General features: G+C 44.6%; 1 protein-coding gene across 4 annotated transcripts in view; it reads left to right on the top strand.

The window, feature by feature from the left end:
* LOC147434580 (UDP-Glycosyltransferase superfamily protein) overlaps nucleotides 1-21,113 on the top strand; it is a 115,771-nt gene that overhangs the window by 32,046 nt on the left and 62,612 nt on the right. The window contains exons 2-5 of one of the 4 annotated variants that reach the window (XM_086491045.1): nucleotides 4,612-4,683; nucleotides 4,821-4,965; nucleotides 5,050-5,180; nucleotides 5,268-5,338. In XM_086491045.1, the coding sequence (XP_086347171.1) occupies nucleotides 4,612-4,683; nucleotides 4,821-4,965; nucleotides 5,050-5,180; nucleotides 5,268-5,338 (419 nt within the window). Of the gene's footprint in view, nucleotides 1-4,602; nucleotides 4,684-4,820; nucleotides 4,966-5,043; nucleotides 5,181-5,267; nucleotides 5,339-21,113 lie in introns of those variants that run through there. The other 3 variants (XM_086491046.1, XM_086491044.1, XM_086491048.1) reach the window with 3 other exon arrangements.

The following is a 21,113-nucleotide window of genomic DNA, read 5'->3' as shown; positions in this document are numbered from 1 at the left end:
GATTAGATTGATTTTCGGGAATGTAAACTCTTGTTGATTTTGATTCGGGCCTGAAGATGAGGATGCCCTTTGTTTGGGACAATCTTTATTGTAGTGGTCCTTAGACTCCGGACAATGTCTGCAAGGAGGAGACCCTTCAAGTAAATGACACTTACTTTGGTAATGCCCATATTCACCGCATCTGTAGCATAAGATTGGCCGATTAGACGGACGAAACGGGGGACGAGGTGGTCGCTGCTCTTGTTGTTGCATGGTGCTGGAGGCTGAGGTGTAGAAGCTTTGGGGAACTGAGGGAGTACTAGCATGATAAAAGTTGTGGGGTGCAAAGTTGTGCATACCTTGCTGCATAGGGGGTGTTGTCAGCAGAGGAGGCAACGGGTTTTGATGGCCATAGGGTGAGACCATGTTGGATGCAGGTGCTAGCCCTTGTTGGAGAGAAGGACCTAGATTTTGTTGTATTTGCTACAATCCTTTGATATAGTAACAATCCTTATCATCGTGCCCAAAATTTTCGCAGAAGTGGCAATAAACCCGAAGGGGACAGTCCTGTGGAGGATGTCCAGGAGAGCGACAAGAGCTGCACCATACCATAGCTTTAGTCTCCTACTGAGACCGAAGCTCTTCTAGTTCTCTCTTGATTTGATCCAAAGCCTCAAGGTGCGATGGTTTCTCTCGTCTCAGAGAGATTGATTTCTCTTCTTGGAGAGCGCGTTGTAGTTTGAGGGCTTCAAGTTCCCTGCGCAAGGAAGTCAAAGGATCAGCAGGACTACCTTTTGAGAACACAGCGGGAGTATCTATGTGAGGAGAGTTGTTGAACAACTTCCTAGCCCCCTCTATCCTAGTAGCAGCTGCGATGAATTCCTCCAGAGTGGCGTCAGGTCGGAGGCTCTCCCGGAGTTTTTGCTGAGAGGTTTTGGGAAGCGCCTTCTCCACCCACTTCTTAACCATGAATTCACCGGGTTGTTGGGGAAGCTTGGCTACCAGAGACTTGGTTTTGGTCATAAGGTCTGTAAAAGTCTCCTCTGGCTGGAGCACCATGTTGGCCAACTCATCCAACACTTTCTCTTGGTAGTTGCCCAGCCTGAAAGCTACACAGAACTGTTGTCTTAAGTTTGCCCAAGTTGCAAAATGATTCTCTGCAAACTGGCTGTACCATTTGTCTGCTAAGCCGTCCAAGGTGGATGGAAAAAGTACCAGATAAGCATCTTCCCTATTAAGACCACGTCCTCTACAGAGAGATACGAACCTCCGTGCATGGTCGTCCGCATCTTCCGAGAGAGTCCTTTGAAGGTGGGGAACTTGATGTTTACCTTGGCCAACACACTAGCCAACGCCTCCATGGCCCCTTGTTAAGCCTGTTGCTCAATAGCCTGCTGTAGCAGAATAGGAGAGAGCTTTGCTGGAGAAGGTGATCTGGAAGATGTGGAACCGGATGAAGGAATGGGGGATGTCGTATGTGAAGGTATAGTTGATGAGGTTAATGGACTTCTATTAGATACCACAGGGCGTCTTCGGTTAGAGTGCTTCAGAGGGCTCAGTAGTGCGCTTTGACGCTCAACTCACCGCCTTGTATGTGTCATGCAGTGAACAACACAGGTCTAAAACAGGACAAGTGAGGATAGTGACTAGACCACCTGGTCCAGGACTAGTGACTAGACCACCTAGCTGGCAGGACGAGGAGGGCTTGACCAGGGTGAGGACTAGACCAGGAACGAGGACTAGGACTGGTTGGACCAGGGCGAGAGAGGACCAGACCAGCAGACTATCTACACAGCGTAAGCAAGTGTGCGGAGCCAGGTAACAACCGATTAGCTTCACGATTTGTATCTCCACAAGAGTGAGACTTCCTTTGAGGTCCCATCGTGATCGCCAAAATGAGAGCACTTGTAGCGCGGATAATGTGTCGTGCTCTCTACAGTGGGTGGTCCTTAGTGCAATGTGCGTGACAATCTCACTCAAACAGACTGAACAGAAAGGAAACAATAGACATCAACAGAGCTCACAAAGACACAACAGCAGACCAAAACATATGACTCGACTATCTCAAAGACTGATACAGACTTTGGCGTGGCAGCACACTTAGCTCCAGCCCAGGACTCACAGGTACAATGGGGGTGTCGAAGCTCAGATGTGCTGGGATGGTGAAGACGTGCTCTGTGTAAAGACCCACTCTAGACGACTACGTACAAGATAATGCCATTGGCCCAAAACGACTACTCATATGTACAATCATCAAGAGCTACCAACGGCTCATAAAGAACATCATTTAAGTCTATCCCCACTCGGTTGCGGTGGTGACCTGGCCACGATGTCCACTAGACCACCCTATCCCTGCCACGTGTCTCTGCCCAACGAGTCCGTCTAGTGTGAACCGACCAGACCAAAGACCAACTGACCAAAGCCCAACTGTAAACTAACTGTCCTGTGAAGTAGCCTGCTACATGGACACGAGGAGAACATGGATAGAGCCGGTACAGGAGTTGGGCACGAAGATGGCTTTCTATAGAGAGCATCTTCTCCACCTCACAGGGGATGGGTTTGTGATTCGACCTAGCTATATGGACACACATCTTTCTCATGGTTTGCGTTGCGCCATTGGCCAGATACGCACATCCTCACATCAGCTCGAGATTGAGACTAGCAGATTCAGAGGAATACCAACATATAGAAGGATATGCCGCTTATGTCATCTAGAGCCATAGACAGAGTTACATTACATATGTCATTGCACAATGTACTATGAGATACGAGGCCGTTTTCATTGTCTATTCAGAGAGGGTTTTGGGCCTCTATCTAGGGTCATGAGTTATGAGGATCAGAGATGTCTTGGACTGTATCTACTTGAGTTACACATGCATAAAGACACTTTACTGAGGAGAGCTGGAGAGAGACAGTCCCAGAGACAGATTACAGATTTCTTTACACTAGATATTGAACACCCAGAACAGCAACCACCATTGCAGAGCTCTGTCCGCAGTAATACTACCACTACTGGCATTCTCATAGACCGAGCATTGGAGGTAGGGAGACCTAGACGATCGCGATTGAGGAGAGGAGCTACACAATATCGACGGAGACTACAGCAGAGGATTCGAGCCATACTTTCTCGATGTCTAGGGTGCAGATGAGGATGGATCTCTACCATATCCCCCCCCCCCCTCTCTCATTGTACTACACATTGTACTGGGCACCTTTTTTATTAGCTGGCACATCCATACAGTCCCAGCTTGTAGTAGTTGTATTTTTTGTTTGAGTTCTTTTGATTCCGGACATGGTATCAGATTCACTATGTTGTAATAGCTTGGTCTCATAGGTTATTTTGGCCTTTTGAAGATGTTAATATATCATTTCATTTCATTTCATCTCTCTCTCTCTCTCTCTCTCTCTCTCTCTCTCTAGAAAACTTAGTTTATAGTAATACTTTTGGAGCCTGGAAAAATGCCATGTGGTGAGTGTTGTTTCAAAATTTTTCGCCATTTCTAAGAGCCCCAGTCACCCCGTTTCCTAGAAATGGCATTTCTTGGTAACTATGGCTGTGCCTCTTGCAATTGCACGTTTAGTTTCTTGGAATTGTTGACAAAGTTATCTTTCAAAAGAGTTTATGAAGGCTGATATAGAGTTCCAATCATACAGGCAGTTGTGGGGTTTCGGCCGGTCTTCAAAGAATGGTAGGTGGTTGATGATTCAGTTGCACTTTGTTCCAGGCTGTGGATTATGGATGATTGAGGGGGATTTCATTCCTTCTAGAAGCAGAGGATGTTCATTGATTTTTTTATTTTCCATATGAGGATGGAAGTTTTAGTTCCGGCTTCACTGGACTCTTGTTCAACCACTATGCAGCAAACCAAGTGGATGCTCTAGTTCATTTGTCCGTTTTAGGATAAAAAACAAAGTTTCTAGTCATGCAAGGATCTCTATCACTGACAAAGGACATTGATATCCCACAATGCTTGGAAAATTCTAGTCATGTGATCTACTTTTATGGGTTTTTCTTACTAGAATAAAACAGGCTTGCCAACTAAATCTGTGCACAATGATCCAAATTGCATCATTTTCAAATGGAGTCTTAGGGAGATCCGTGACGAAGTCCATGGCTATACTCTCTTAGGGAGATCCGTGACGAAGTCAATGGCTATACTCTCTCATGGTTGATTAGGCATTGGTAAAGGCTGAAGTAAAGTTGGAGTCTTGTCCCAACCGTACTTCACTTTCTGACAAACGAAAACATGCACATACATGCTTGCCAATATCAGTTTTAAGGTTTGGCTTTGTTGATTCACTGGTTTTTCCATGAAACGATAGTACAATATGTACGATATAGTGTGCCTGCAGGTTTTTGACCCTTTATACCCCTTCTCAGTCACAAGAAGTATTTTAGTTTGAAAAGTAAAATATACCTAAAAATATTTGATGATTTTGCAAACCTGGCCCTTGTTTTCGACACACGCAGTTCTTGTGTGTGAAGTGTGAATTTTGAGGCAGTGTGGACACCATTAAGCAATCAAAACATACAGTGCATTTGTAAGTTGTGTTTGGAAGCGATGAGATGTTTTGTAGTACTCTTTATTACCATTAGCCATTGCAAGCTGATTTAACCAATTTATGGTGCAGGCTGTGGCTGCTGGCTTGGCAGAGGCAAAACCCCATTGTTTGGTCTTCTTTATCACTCACCTTGCTCACGAGGTAGTTTTTCCACTTTGAAACTACAAGAAAGCTGATCAGCTTGTATGACTCACGATTATTTTACTGACTGATGTCATTTTCTGGGTGTCAACATAAAAGATTGCATGCCTGATTTTGTACTATTCTGCTCTGGGCAGAGCTTGACTAAAGTGCTGTCAGCTTCGGGTGTTTCCTTTGTTTCTATCACATCCCCCCCTGTCTTATCTGCTTCCTGCCTTCATCGGTATATAACTGCAGATGATTCTGTTAACACAAGGCCTCAATCTATCCAAGATGTCAATGGTGAGCATGAAAGTTTTAAACTGCTTGTGTTTTCGAGGAAAAGTTAGAAAGTTTATCATGATTTTCTCGTTACTGAAGATGCAGTTCATCCAGGTATTGGCTGGAAATTGAGAATTGAGGAACTACATAGACAAGAATGTCTAATAGCAGTGGGAAATATTCTTAATTGTGAGCACCAACATGGAGATCATATCATCATAAACTTTTTTGCACTGGTAATTTTCACAAACAGCTTAACCTATTTTGCCACAATTTTCTCTGCATATTGACAATGATGCTGCACTGCATATTTTGTATTTCAGGAAGGTTGGCATTTAGCAGAGGTATATCAAGTTCCTTGTGCTGTTGCAGCCCCTTATGTTATGCCTTACAGGTCAATGTTTAAAGAGCTCTTTTGTAACATAGCCCAAGAAATGAAATCCTGACTGGCTAACACTGTCTTAGTGTTTTGTCTTGGGCAAAATGCACGTTAAAACCTTCATGCTGTTGAGTTGTAATGGTGGATTAGATTCACCTACTTTATCTTTACTTTCTAGATCTACATTCACCTACCCTCTTGGTGTGTTATCTCTTCTATTTGTCTTGTCATTCAGGTTTGTCTCTATTCAATTATCTCTTTCAATTAGTGTTAAGGTTAAGTTGATAAGTTCCTCTAGCATCTCGAGCCCATTAAGCTAGCCTCTCCATTTTAAGGAATCACGGAACCTTGCAATGGCTGACATAGCTTCCTCTTCTGCTTCCGCTGTTAGGAGTTTTTTGGAGCAAGGGATTGCGCATATGTACATACACATGCATGGTGCATCGAATAAAGGATTGCCCATTTTCCAGAGTCAGGTGGTTACGTGGGGCCCACATGTGTACAGGTAGGACAGGGTGTACATAGTGCATCGATTTTCACTATCACGAGTACCAGTGTGTTTTTTCTACAATAATGAGGAGTTGGTAGGGCGTAAAACTTCTCAAGGAAGCTATCCGCGGGCCGACGACATGAGGTAAGCAGGTGCGTCAGATGGCATCTAGTGGCGTCAGGACATCGAATGGGGTCAATACTTGCACGTGGATAAGTACGGACACAACGTGGGTGTTTTCTTGTGATAATTAGGCAAAGAGGTCATCATGAGGACCATCTTTTGGGGCCACTTCACGTGGTGGCGGGATGCATTATTGAAAAAAGCTGAGTGCCAGGTGTGCGGATGATGCAAAAGGGTGACAACTATGCACTGCGAGGTTAGTTTTTGGCATGTTCGGGGTCCGTTTGAGGTCATCTAAAAGGCCAAGGATGCCCAAGTAATAAAGCTAAGTGTGGGAACTGAAAAAACAGAGAGAAGACCAGAAAAAGAGTGGAGAGAAGAGGAGGAACAGCGCAACTGTGTTTTTGCTCATTTTGGAGCCTGTTTTGGCCATAAACTGCTCATCCGAGGTCGGATTTGAGCACTTTGACATTGTAGACTGGGGTTTTGGGCCGTTCCGGACGCGATGGTGCTGTCCATTTTGCTAAATTTCTCACTGTTTTTTTGCTGTTTTGGCTGTGTAAGTTTCTCCTATGAACGAAGCTTCTGCTCCAGTTTGTGATTGTATCTGGCTTATTTTACCCATACTGTGGAGCTATTTGCTCCCTTGGTGTTGGCTCAAGCTCATTTGTATCTAAATATCAAAAGTTCTCCTCTTTTGAGCTGAGTTTTTTGGGGGGGTGTGTGTGTGTGTGAGTCTCTGTGTGGAGTGGGCAAGTGGATAGTCTCACTTCATCGGTGTGTTCTCTATGTCGGCCAGGAGGGTTGTATAAGCCGAGTGGTGCCCCATAGTGTGTGTGTATCTTCCCAAGAGTGTGTGTCGGGTTGTTATAAAGGCGTTGTGTGTGTTTCCATCCCGCTCACATTCTTTTGGTGCCCCCATTGAGGATCTTCTTCGAGTATCTTCTACTTCGAGCTTCGAGCTTCGAGATTCGGGATTACAAGTTGCAAACTACAGGTTATAGGTTACAGGGACAGGTATAGGTACAAGTGATTCACACAAGTACAGGTAGCTGAGTACAGTGATATACTAGCAGTGGTGTCACTTTCAGTTGTTGTGGGTATGCATCATTTAGCGCCTGTTTGAGCGCATTGTCTGTTGGTATCGTACGTTACTTGTGGAAACTGCCAATTGTACGCCTTTGTGGAGCCATATTTTGGTTTTATTTGGTAGTCCCAGCCATTTCTGAGACTTGGTCTGGAAGATAGACATTTCTGAGACTTCACTATACGAGATTTGTATAAGCTTTCGTGTGAGGGTCGATAGCGTGAGGCTTTATTGAGTTGTGGGATTCTCAAATGTGGAGATCCTTTCGGTGATACAGGTAGCTGGAGCACCCTTTTTGTGACCTTGCCATAGGCTATGTACTAGTGATTTCTACTTGATGCTCGGGTTCTATCGTTAGCAATTTATGCATATATATACAGTCTATATTTTGGGTTCACACTGCTCTACTTCTGGAGAAACTCTGCCAAAATTTTTCCAAGTGGTGATGGCTGGTTTTTTGGTCTTTTGAGCCATTTATGCTGTTATGTTGCTAAAATTCTGGCAAAATCAGAGGATAAGACAGGTGTGGTTTCTTGGGAGCTGCATGGTTGACTCTAATGGATGATCAAAATGGCCCTCAATTCACTCCTTTTCATTTAACTCAAAGAATCCAAATAAATGTTCATGTGTCCAGGAAGATTTTTTTCCAGCAGCGCATAGTCTTTATGTTCGGGCCAAGAAGATTAAGAGAGATCCTGGAATTTCCTTTGCCTGTTGTAATTCCGATGATCAACTATGAAAACTCATTTGATGTGCATGTGTTTGTCCTTCTCTAAAGTTGAGCTCCATTGAAGTTTCTGGGAATTGAGTCAGTCAAAAGTTTTGGGTTCTTACACGTGTGTTCGAAGGGGTTCTCAAAGCGTCGTAACTTGGGTAGCCATGGCTTGCTCTTATCCGGAGTTTCATGGAAGAAGTGATGAAGATGTCGAAGACTTTTTGGAAAAGATGGAGGTTGCCTGTATTAGCAATCAGATTCATGATCCTGCGCAGATGTTACGTCTTCTCCAAATCTGTTTGAAAAGTGATGCACGAGTTTGGTCCAAAGTATTTGAAGAGGAGTTGCGTGTGGCAGATCCGCTTGTAAGATTGAGTTGGGACAATCTAAGGCATGGATTGGAAGCGGAGTTTGTGAAGATAGAAGATCCTGACAAAGTGTGGCAAGAAGTACAAGGTATGGTGCAAAAGGAAGGTGAGCCAGTAGATGCATACATACCTAAGTTTTCATTGGCATGGGAGCGGATATGCAAGGCCTTTGCACCACAAGTACCCCCGCTTGATATGATGAAGAAGGATAGGTTCTTGGCTGGTCTTTGGAAAAATATATGTTGGAGAGTGGAGCTAAAGAAGCCTAGGACGTATGAAGATGCACTAGAGGTGGCAAGGAATAAGGAGTGGAAGCTAAGAAAAATGAGCCAGCTAGGAGTAGAGTCTTTGCCCATGAGGTCTGAATTTCAGCCTATGGACTCTTTACAAGGTCGCATGCCAGGGTTTCATCATGAACCAATGGTTTCTGTTACTCCTCAGGTTATGCCAGCAGTGGTCACTACAACAGTGCAAGATGATGGGCTAAGGCAAGACATGAGGCAAGTGGTAGATTTAATGAAGAATCTCAGCCTAAACATGCTAGGTCAAGTGGGAAATAATCGAGGTCGAGGTAGGTTTGCAAATCAGCCAGGAGGTGAAGAAAGACCCAAGAATGGTGCTGGACAAAGTAATGGTAGGTTCTGGAGGCAGACGCCCACATGTTGTAATTGTGGAGAGTCGGGCCACATCAGCCCGCAATGTGATAAGCCACCAAGGATAGGGGGAGACATGCATCCATTGCCAAGACAAGTGCTAACTAGGTCAAATGATTATGGCATTGAAAGTAAGGGAGAAGAAGGAACCAGTGGATTAACCCAAGAAGAAAAGGGAAAGACGAGTGTTAAGTGTAGTCACGTTGGAGAAGGCATCAAAGCTAGAGGATACATTAGTGATGCCTATTGGGAAGAGGACCACAGAGGACAAGGAAGGAAGAAGTGCCCCAGGTCCTAGTAAGAAGAAAGGAAAGAGCCATGAAGGTGAGGATGTCAAGGCCAAGAGGAAAAGAAGGGCTCGTCACAAGTTTCATGTGTCAGATTTTCCACTAGGGGATGGGCAATTGAGCTATGACTTGAAGGAGGATCTGACAAGCAGGAAAGCCGATGTTACTTTTGGGCAGCTTATAGAGATGGTGCCTAAACTAAAGCGATAGTGGAAGAGGATAGTTGACCCAATGAAGAAAGAGCTAGAGAGAGGTTCAGTGAAGGTGTTGGCGATGGATGAGCTACCAGACATTTGTCCAATAGTAGATGTGTGGCACAAAAGAAAAAATATGGGACAAGGTTATGTGGATGGTGGAGCCCAAATATGTGTCATAACACACTCATGCGTTGAGAAGATGGGTCTTACAGTGACTGGGGTGTCAGGCTTCCGGATCAGATTGACAAACCATCAAAAAGTAAAATGTTTGGGTGTTGTAAAGAGCTTAGAGGTGGAGGCATATGATGCAAAGGTAGTGGTTGATTTTCATGTGATGCCAGCGAGGTTGGGAGCATACCCTATTATATTGGGCAGACCATGGTTACGTGCAGTGGGAGCTGTTCAGGATTGGAGACGTGGTACGATTAGCCTCTATGGAAAGACAGGTGTCAAGAAGCTATATAATATGGACACAAGGAAACGATCGGAGGAGCTTTATGAAGATGAGGATGAGTCTAGTGATGAAGACTATTCCACAGTGTCTGACGAGGACAATGATAGTACTACCAGCAGTGATGAGGATGCTGATGTTGCATTTCTTTTGATGGACAAAGAAATCCAGGACTCTGGTTTAGTTGCATTTGCGAATGAAGTTGAAGATGAAAGTGAAGGGCCTTATGAAGTGATTGAAGGGCTGATGCAAACCAAGATCGAATTGTCGAAGAAGCAAGAATTGATGACACAAATGATCAGTGGAGACCTCTCAGCCACGGAGAAGGAGATATATTTGCACATGTTGGCTAGTTTTCCTGACTTGTTCATTACTTCATATGAAGAGATCAAAGGATTCAAGGGAGAAGAGATGCATATAGAGCTGAAAGAAGGTGCTAAGCCTGTGCGACAAAGGCTAAGAAGGATGGGTCAAGAGCAAATGGAAGCCTTGAGGGAAGAGGTGGACAAGTTATTGAAGACAGGGTTCATAGTTGCTGTGGAGATCACAGAATGGGTGAGTCCAGTAGTTGTCAGTCCAAAGAAGGATGGAAAGTGGAGGATTTGTGTAGATTTTAAACCCTTAAATGTAGCCACTAAGAAGAACCCATATACTCTTCCATTCATCGATCAGATCTTGGATTCAGTGGCATGTTATGAGAGGTACAGTGTGTGTGATGGTTTTTCGGGCTATTTTCAATTGAAGATTGCTCTTAAAGACTGAACAAAGATAGTTTTCATTACGCCATGGGGCTGCTATTGTTATACGGTATTGCCATTTGGGTTGACAAATGGACCATCTTTCTATCAAGAGAGAGCAAATTGGGCATTGGAACCATTCATTGGTAGTTGTGTTAAAGCTTTTATGGATGACTTCTGTGTCTACAGCAGTAGGGCTGAACACCATGAGAAGTTGCAGATGGTATTGGCTCGATATGATAAATGTGGAGGACAACTAAATTCCAAGAAATGTCATCTAGCACAGCCAAGGGTGAAGTTATTGGGCCATATGGTGTCAGAAAATGGCATTGAGGCTGATCCAGACAAGGTTAAGTCTATTATTCTTTTTCCATCACCTACGAGTACGAAGCAATTGGCAACCTTTATACACAAAGTGAAGTACATGGCGTGGTTTATTCCATTGTCTTCACAGCTCCTTTATCCATTACAACAAGTGGCAAAGCATGATCCATTGCAATGGGATGACAAGTGTGAAGAAGTGTTTCAAGAGGTGAAAGAGGTGTTAGGGGGGTTGTCAGCCATGCAGGCTCCTGATTGGGAGCAAGTGTTTTATGTAAATCCATCAGTAGGGGATGATGCCATTGGAGCCATGCTATTTGCAAAAGGGGAAGGGCAGCCATTATATGAGGCCAGTGTATTGTGCAAGCCGAGTGAAGGTGTTAGCAGAGAGAAAATTCTCGGAAGTAGAGCTAGTGATGGCCAGTGTAATATTTGCTTGTCGACGATTTCGTCATTACTTGCTACAACGACCTTTTGTTTTCTTGACAAGTTATGCCTTTTTGCCATAGTTAATTAATGGCGCTAACATGTCAAATGTGGTCAAGAAATGGGTAATTGACCTGCAAGAGTTTGAGTTCTCTTTTCTAGTGGAAGACAGTACAAGAGCTACCCTAGCTGATTTGCTAAGTTACAAGGAGAATCCCCTTCTTGTTAAGGAAGAGGTGGTGAGAAAGGTAGTTGAAGAAGTCCCACAGATCAGCAATGCACATGTGTTGTTCTTTGATGGCTCATACAGAAAGAGCCATGATGCAGCTTCAGGGGGTATAGCACTTTACGATCCAGAGGGAAAGTTAGTATGCAAGAGAGGGTTCAAATTGGATGCACATAGTAACAATGAGGCTGAATATGCAATGTTGGAAGCCGGATTACACATCTGTTTGAAGCATGGGATTCGAAGGTTGAGCATAAAAGGTGATGCCTTGTTAGTTGTGAAGCAAGTGCTGGGTGTGTGGAAGAGCAAGAACACCTCATTGAAGGAAATGTGTTTCAGAATTAAAGGCCTGTTAAAAAAGTTTGAAGCATGGAGCATTAGACACATAGAACGTGCTCTAAATGGAGAGGCACATGAAGCAGCTCAAAGCATGATTGGGGAGCTATTTGTGTTGAGGACCACTTTACCTCTTTATCACGGCGGGGAAAGTTTGGCTTAAGAAGAGAAGTTTTTGCTAACAGAAATCATTCCAAAGGACATTCAGAAGTCTAAGAAGTATGGTTATGTGCGTAAAGCATACAGGTACAAATTGATTGGTGATGTCTTATACATGAAAGGGGTTGATCTCGTGTTGAGACGTGTACCTTGGCGGGAGGAGCTTTATAGAGTGTTGGAAGAGAATCATGAAAGCGCATGTGGCGGCCATTTTGCTCTAAAGATCACCTTGCATAAGATCTTGCAAGAGGGGTATGTATGGCCTAGTTTGCACAAGGATGTTCACCATTGGTGTAGGTCTTGCAATAGGTGTCAAGCATTTGGGAAGAGAGTGTTGAAGCCAAAGCTACGAAAAACCATTATGACGTTTGATGTGTTTGAAAAGTGAGGGATTGATGCAATAGGCCCGTTACCTATCACAAGCAGGGGCAAAAGCTATATTTTGACTGCAGTGGACTATCTCTCTAGATGGGCAGAGGCTATAGCAGTAAAACAAATCGCTGCAAAGGATGTGGCAAAATTTGTATATGATGAAATATGTTGCAAGTTTGGGGTGCCATTAGAGCTACTTTCAGATAAGGAGCCAGGATTTAGAGCTAAACTACTAGACTTTTTATGCGCAAAGATGAAGATTAGGCACCAGCATACCACTCCTTATTATCCACAGTGTAATGGCTTAAATGAAAGATTCAATGGTGAGTTAGTACAAATCCTTTCGAAAGTGAGAGAGCACCAAGAAAAGAATTGGGATTTGGAATTGCCTAGTGCATTATGGGCTTACCGTACTTCAGTGAAGACAGGTACAGGGTTCACTCCATTTCATTTGGTGTATGGAAAGGAAGCACTATTGCCTGTGGAATTAGAGTTGCCTGCAGTAAAGATGTTAGAGAAGTTGCTTGGGCAGCCTAGTGATGCATTCAAAGAGAGGCTCTTACAATTACAAGAGGTTCAATTGAATAGGATGAGTGCTTTGGAACATTATGGGCAGATGCAGGATAGGGTTTTGGCAAAGATAAATGAAAAGGTCAAAAGTAAGGGTATCAAGAAGCATGACTTGGTTTTGCGCTACAACAGTAAGCTGGACAACACCTTCCAAAAGAAGTTTCAGATTAAGTGGGAAGGCCCTTTCAAGGTAGTGGAGTGTTTTCCAAATGGTACATATGAGCTGGCTAACCTGGATGGTGTTCTACATAAGTCAAGGGTAAATGGATTGCGTCTTAAATTGTATCATGTCAGGTTAATGATGGTGGAGTAAGATGAGCTGTCTGTGGATCAAGCAGTGTTGGTGAAGGATGAGGAGACTTGTGACACTGCGCGTCTCATATCGCTTTTTGCTGCTGCTGATCAGGAATGATCTAGCAGGCTAGGGGATGGGCAAATTATGTCAGGAGTTTTTTGGAGCAAGGGATTGCGCATATGTACATACACATGCATGGTGCATCGAATAAAGGATTGCCCATTTTCCAGAGCCAGGTGGTTACGTGGGGCCCACATGTGTACAGGTAGGACAGGGTGTACATAGTGCATCGATTTTCACTATCACGAGTACCAGTGTGTATTTTCTACAATAATGAGGAGTTGGTAGCGCGTAAAACTTCTCAAGGAAGCTATCCGCGGGCCGACGACATGAGGTAAGCAGGTGCGTTAGATGGCATCTAGTAGCGTCAGGACGTCGAATGGGGTCAATACTTGCACATGGATAAGTACGGACACAACGTGGGTGTTTTCTTGTGATAATTAGGCAGAGAGGTCATCATGAGGACCATCTTTTGGGGCCACTTCACGTGGTGGCGGGATGCATTATTGAAAAAAGCTGAGTGCCAGGTGTGCGGATGATGCAAAAGGGTGACAACTATGCACTGCGAGGTTAGTTTTTGGCATGTTCGGGGTCCGTTTGAGGTCATCTAAAAGGCCAAGGGTGCCCAAGTAATAAAGCTAAGTGTGGGAACTAAAAAAACAGAGAGAAGACCAGAAAAAGAGTGGAGAGAAGAGGAGGAACAGCCGCAACTGTGTTTTTGGTCATTTTGGAGCCTGTTTTGGCCATAAACTGCTCATATGAGGTCGGATTTGAGCACTTTGACATTGTAGACTGGGGTTTTGGGCCGTTCCGGACGTGATGGCGCTGTCCATTTTGCCAAATTTCTCACTGTTTTTTTGCTGTTTTGGCTGTGTAAGTTTCTCCTATGAACGAAGCTTCTGCTCCAGTTTGTGATTGTATCTGGCTTATTTTACCCATACTGTGGAGCTATTTGCTCCCTTGGTGTTGGCCCAAGCTCATTTGTATCTAAATATCAGAAGTTCTCTTCTTTTGAGCTGAGTTTTTTGGGTGTGTGTGTGTATGTGTGAGTCTCTGTGTGGAGTGGGCAAGTGGATAGTCTCTCTCCTCTCACTCCATCGGTGTGTTCCCTGTCTCGGCCAGGAGGGTTGTATAAGCCGAGTGGTGCCCCATAGTGTGTGTGTGTATCTTCCCAAGAGTGTGTGTCGGGTTGTTATAAAGGCGTTGTGTGTGTTTCCATCCCGCTCACACCGCTAACTCTTACAAGCCCCACCACACCATAGATAAGCTCAATGCTACAAACTAGCAAGTATGGAAGTTGCGAATGGAACTCTATCCCAAGCAACTCTGTCTTTGGGATATTATCTCAAGCACGACCCCTGTGATAAGAGTCACCCAAAGAACCAGCACCTCGTAGCAAGATCGAGGCATATGAAGCCTGGCAAGCCCGATATATAAGTGCTCAAGTGGAGCTCATACAACATTGCCATGACAAGCAAGTGCAAATGGTAAGAAATCTCAAGCCATTTGGCAATTCTTTGAGTGTAGGTACAAGCATACTGACCTCATCTATCAAGTCTCCCTGATCAAGAGACTCGTCAACACCAACATGTAGGAACATGAAGTCACTGCCAAGTTCCTAGATAATTGGCAGGCCCTTCTTGATGAGGTCCTTTTCCCTGGATTAGAGATCCCCTAGCAGTTGTAGTCTATGCTTCTACTCACTGCTTTACCCACTTCTTGGAGAGCATTTATTACCACCCAAGCCACTGTGGAGAACCCGCAACTCCAAGGTTTGGTGGAAAAGATTCAGCAAGAGGAGACTCTATGCAAGCAAATCTCGGGTTATTAGAAGTCTGTAGCACTTGCCACTACAGCTAGGACCACAAAACACTAAAAGGATACCAAGAAGCCTCAGTTTCTGTCCAAGCAGCATCAACACCACGGCCCAAAGAAGCAACAAAAACATTGCAACAAGTGTCTTCGCTATGGCCACCTAGAAAAAGATTGCAGATCCAAGCATCAAAGTCATTAACATTCTCAGCCTCTCCTCTCTACTTCGCAACGGTATCATCCTCAAGAGGGGAACCAACCACCTTACTATGGTAACTCATATCCTCATGGTGGTACTCATCGAGCTCAAGCTCACTCCACGGAGATTACAAATTACTCAGGTGATACCTATCATGGACCTCTTCAATTATATGTTGCTACTATAAGTTGTTCTTCACCAGATACCTGGCTTCTTGACACTAGTTCCACTCATCACATGACTCATCACTATGAGTGGCTCACTAATTTCAAGTACTTAGGCCACCCACTTGAGGTCTCTCTTGGAGATGACAGCATACAGCTTGCAAAAGCATATGGAGATGTGGAGATCACAATCTTCAATGGTCGCAAGACAACCATTTCTAATGTCTATTATGTTCCAGGACTTACAAAGAATCTCATTTCTGTTAGTGAACTTACAGATGCAGGTGTCAACCTCCATTTCACTAAAAATGGTTGCAAACTTCTTGCTCAAGACGCCGTTGGGCAAATCATGACACTTCATATTGCAAAGAAAGGTCGTCTCTATCCCCTTGGCACTTCTAGCTCTTCCGCACATGCACTAGCATTATCTGTACATACCCCTGCACAAGCTACTACCACTAAATGGCATTATCACTTAGGACATGCATCAAGTCATATCTTACAAATCGTAAGCTTGTCATAGGTCTTCCATCTGAGCTCTCTCCTCTCACTTTCTGTGAAGCTTGTGCATTAGCTAAAAGCTCATCAGCAGCCATTTTGTCGCAGTCACGCACGAGCCACATCAGCTTTAGAACTCATTCACTCTGATATTTGTGGCCCCATGCCCACCAACTCTCTTAGTGGAAACAAGTACTTTCTCACCTTTGTAGATTACTATTTTCGCTACACATGCATCTATTTTCTGCGCACAAATCATTTGTCATCGCCATGTCCAGACAATACAAGCAAGAAGTGGAAAATCAACACAATCGCCGGATTCAGAAGCTACACAGTGACAACGGGGGAGAGTACACTTATGGTGAATTCCAACTTTGTGTCAAGAAGCTGGGATTTGCCACAAGTTTACTATCCCCGATCATTCACAACAGAATGGTGTTGCAGAACGCAAGGATTGCACACTTATGGATGCTGCGCTCGCCATGCTCCAAGCTGCACACCTCTCACCGGCATATTGGGAGGAAGCTGTTGCCACTGCTTGCTACCTCCAGAATCAACTCATCACCACCACCAATCCAGTTATCACATCCTACACACTATGGTTCAGCCACCCAACTGATATTTCACATCGTCGCATTTTTTATTTTCCGGCTTATGCCTTGGATACCTGGCCATCATCAAAGCTCATGTAACAAACCGTTGACGTGTCAACCTACTGAAGAACGGAGCTACCGGCCGAGGGGCCTAAACCCTAAGATGAACAAGTAACTGAAGAAGAAGTCCTACCAACTTATGGGGACCCCGTTCGATGGGGCCCCAAGTGACATAAAGGATTAAAATAAAGCAGGATCCGGACACATGCCAAAACTGATGACGTGGCAGATTTCCGAAAATTGTGCTGGCATGATGACATGGCAGGCTGTACGGATTCCGCGTTTTGCTTTGGTTGATGACGTGGCAGGCTGTATGGATTTCCGTAAATTACGCTGGCAGCTTTTGGCATTGCTTTTTGGACCAGAAGCTTTTGAGTTTTAAAGGCTTTTTACTGTAAACTGCTTTTGGGGCCTAGGACCTTTAAATATGAGGCTAGGGCTCATTCTTTGGCATGCTTCCTGGAGAAGGTGCAGAGTCTGGAGTACCGGCTTGTACTGTGTTGATGCAATATAAAGAAATACCGAAAGGGGCGCCAAGGTTTGGGGCCAATACTCTTTGGGGTGGAATTCCGCCACTCTGTGTCGCGTGTCGTCTCTCTCTCTCTCTCTCTCTCTCTCTCAGTTCAGTTGTTATTGAAGTGCTAAAAGTCTGTTCAGTCTGTTCTTTTCTATTGGCACATGGTGCCCGTCTTGTGACAGTGGTATTAGAGCATCAAGCGTGTGCTATTCTGAAAGCACACCTATCCTACAAAAGAGCAGACAGAGCTGTTGGAATTTTGTTGGAAGTATCTTCGCCCTCCAACCCGGACTTAGTAGCCACTCCCACCCTTCATTGCGCATCGGGCGCGCTCCCGTCTTCACCGCTCTTTGGGGTGGAATTCCGCCACTCCGTGTCGCGTGTCGTCTCTCTCTCTCTCTCTCAGTTCAGTTGTTATTGAAGTGCTAAAAGTCTGTTCAGTTTGTTCTTTTCTATTGGCACATGGTGCCCGTCTTGTGACAGTGGTATTAGAGCATCAAGCGTGTGCTTTTCTGAAAGCATACCGGTCCTACAAAAGAGCAGACAGAGCTGTTGGAATTTTATTGGAAGTATCTTCGCCCTCCAACCCGGACTCAGTAGCCACTCCCACCCTTACTTCATTGCGCATCGGGCGCGCTCCTGTCTTCACCGCTCTTGTCTTACAGGGCATAAGCCATTAAGATCACTTGCAAAGAAGGATCCGATATTTGTTTTGAGTCACCGTTTTTCTCAAAAGCAGTGCCATGCAGATGTTGATGTCTATAGCTACCAAGCCGCACGCTCCAAGTACTTGGCAAGCTTTCAAGAAAAAAAAAAAAAATTGCCCGAAGTTATATGGTTTCTGACATCTTCCTTTGGAGTGCAACTTCTGGCTGAGTGGGGTATCCTGAAATGCTTGCCATGGAAACCCTAGTAGATTATAACTTGAAATTTCTCGACATCTCTTAGTAGATGTCTCTTCACGAGCAAATGACCTTGGAGGCCCAATGCGATTGCTATCTTGGGACTACCTTCGCTGTCAAAGAAACATTGTTTGTTCAAGAGCTGATGGACCATGCTGTGCTTGGCTACGACCTTATGGAATGAACCTAACCCTAATTTTTGGTGTAGGTTCCAGGATGGAAAGTCAGTCAACTTTTCGAGCTCGGCTAATGTCGAGATTGCTTTTTAAGTTTAAATTTTGTTTGAGAACTTGTTTGGTGATCTTGTTTGATATGGATGGTATCTGTTTTGGTGCCGATTTGAATTGCTTGCTCTCGGTTTTACTGGTTTCATTGATTGGTGATTTTACTCCCGGGTGGAGTAGTGAGAAATTATGTTTGAGAATGCTTGTTCATACTCATGGCCGGACCCTTGTGGTTATTTGCAGAGGGAGTATTGAATGATTGAAAAGTGCTGTTTTTTTTACTCATGGCCCGGACCCTTGTGGTTATTTATGGGGGGAGTATTGTTGTTGTGACTCCCGGCCCGGACCTGGATGGTTATGCGGGAGGAGTATTAAGAAGTCTAAGTAGTAGTTACTCTCAGCACCTCCAAATGACGCCGGCTGCGGTCTGGGGGGCGTTTGGTTGTAAAAGGCCTCTATATCTCCCGGCCCGGACCTTTTTAGGTTATGGGGGAGGAGTGATGAGGGAGTCGTTGAATATCTCCCGGCCCAGACCTTGTTAGGTTATGCGGGAGGAGTGTTCATCAGTGACTTTATGTTTCTATGTCTTGTAACATGCATATGTGAGCATTTGTGTTGCATTGTGATGTGCCAACTACTGAATATTCCTAATTGGATGAGATTGCTTGGGTATGTAATTTTAGTGCATCAAGACACCCGTGGAAGATCAGTACGGTCTGGGTGTGATGGCTAATTTTACTACGCCGGAATATCAAGAGTTCCGATCTGGACGAAAGGAGAAGCTACCTCCCCTTCTAGCCACCAATGAGCACATGATTTTTCTTACCACTTGATGCTTGGCCAAGAATTTTCTATTTCTGACAAAGTTCCTATGACCTACTTTCTTGGCATTGAAGTCATTAGAGATCCACATGGGTCCTCTATTAGGCTTTACCAACAAAAGTACATTTTTGAGATTCTTGCTGAGCATAGTTCTATTGCTAATATTTATTAAGTAGAAACCACTCCCTTACCCAGCCAATGCTTTTCTCTAGCTCCTGAATAGCATGCTTACACCGCTAAAGATGAGATATATTTGCCGCACTTCTCATATGCACGTTTTTGTGGTCAAATCTGCTATCTTTTCTCTTGCACCCGCTTTGATTTATGTCATGCTGGTCTCATCTTATCTCGTGCATCACCATGCCCTGTTGCGCTCACAAGAAAGTTGCTTGCCACACTCTTCACTATTTGCATGGCACACAACACTATTGCCTGACATATCACTATGATCCATTGTAATAGACTTAGACATTCCAAGTGTCATAAAGTACTGATGTGGCATGTCCGACTAGAAGAGAAATGGCGGAGTGGACAAGACGAACTAAACCCAGAAGATGGGCCGTGGGCCTACTGACTTAAAGAACTGATGAGCACCGGCCGTGGGGCCTAAAACCCTAAAAACCCAAAGCTTGATATTTGAGGAGTTTTTTCGTAAAATCCACTGACATGCTAACGTGGCGTTCTTGTACGGAATTTCCGTGTTTTGCGCTGCTAGTGCCACTGGCAGGTTGTACGGATTTTTGCAAATTACGCTGGGGTTTAGTGCTTTTGAACTGAAGCTTTTCGGAGCTCTACTTTTGGGCATCCCTTGTAAGTTTACAAGAGCCCCTGGGGCCTCACTCTGGAGAGCATCTAGACGCAAAGTCTGAGAGCAGAGGACCCTCGCGATTTGTACTTTGTTGTGGCAATAATAAAGAAATACCGAAAGGGGCACCAGTCTTTGGGGCCAGTGCTTTTGGGCACGGAACTCCGTCGTGCCGTGTCGACTCTCTCTCTCTCTCTCTCTCTCTCTCTCTCTCTCTCTCTCTCTCTCTCTCTCTCTCTCTCTCTCTCTCTCTCTCTCTCTCTCTCTCTCTCTCTCTCTCTCTCTCTCGTAAAGTTCAGTGATTTTGCAGTTTTTATTCGTGGTATCAGAGCTAAGAAAGATTCTTCTTCTACGGAGGATCGGATCCCTTCTGCAGCGCACACAGATTCTGGCAGAGAATCTGACAGAGCATTCAAGAGAATTTTGTTTGTGAAAGAATATTCGTGTCCCTGCCTCGAACCTATTAGCCACTTCCACCCTTAGTCCATCGCGCACCGGGCGCGCTCCCGTTTTCATCGCTTTGTCTTAAGGGGCATAAGCCATAAAGAACCCAAAAGCACACATGGGTTCTCGCGAAGAATCTCTGAGAGGGGAGGCAAAGAAAAGTTGAAATCCGGCAAAGGAACTAAAGAAAAGAATGATGAATTGAGCAAATTTTCCGCGGGGAAGTTTGCTAGAGGGGAGTATAAACATCAACTGCAGGTTGACACGTGTATGAAAAGATTGATGAAGTCCTTCCAGGACCTGAAATATGTGAAGCATTTGAAGACTTGCGCAATGGATGAGATTCACGCAAGATGGTGGGAGGCCATTGATTCTCCTCTCAAGTCGGGAAGAAAGCTGAAAGGGCATATGAGTGCAGATAAGCGGAAATTGTACTCGCAGAAACAGCTGGACAGAGCTTTTGACAAGAAGATTAATCAAATAATAAAAGGCTTGAAGCACTCTCGAAAGAAGAGGAAATCGGTGGATTTCCCTGGTTATTTGGGCTGGAAGTAGATATTCGAGGTGGCCAGCAGATCCAAGAAACGTGCTCATTTCGAGGATGACTCAAATTTTTCTTCGTCTTCAGAGAGTTCCGACAGTTTGTCGTTCTCTCGTTCTAGTGAGGACAAGAAAAGGCAGAAGAAGCGGAGAAAAAGAAAGAAAAGCAGATTTCTGAAAAAGTCTAGAAGGTATGGGAGGGCATCTAGCAGGTTCAAAGGAGGAGAGCTCATGCTCTTCTGACAGTGAACAGATGAGCAAGAAGACCGAGGAGTTCACGGAAGGGGGTTAGGCCGTCAGATTTGAGACGTTTTTAGGCTACCGGCACACCCGTCAA

Source organism: Adiantum capillus-veneris, chromosome 19, assembly GCF_014529385.1.
Source record: "Adiantum capillus-veneris isolate H3 chromosome 19, ASM1452938v2, whole genome shotgun sequence".
NCBI classification, from domain to species: domain Eukaryota; kingdom Viridiplantae; phylum Streptophyta; class Polypodiopsida; order Polypodiales; family Pteridaceae; genus Adiantum; species Adiantum capillus-veneris.
This window is presented reverse-complemented; position numbering and strand designations above follow the sequence as displayed.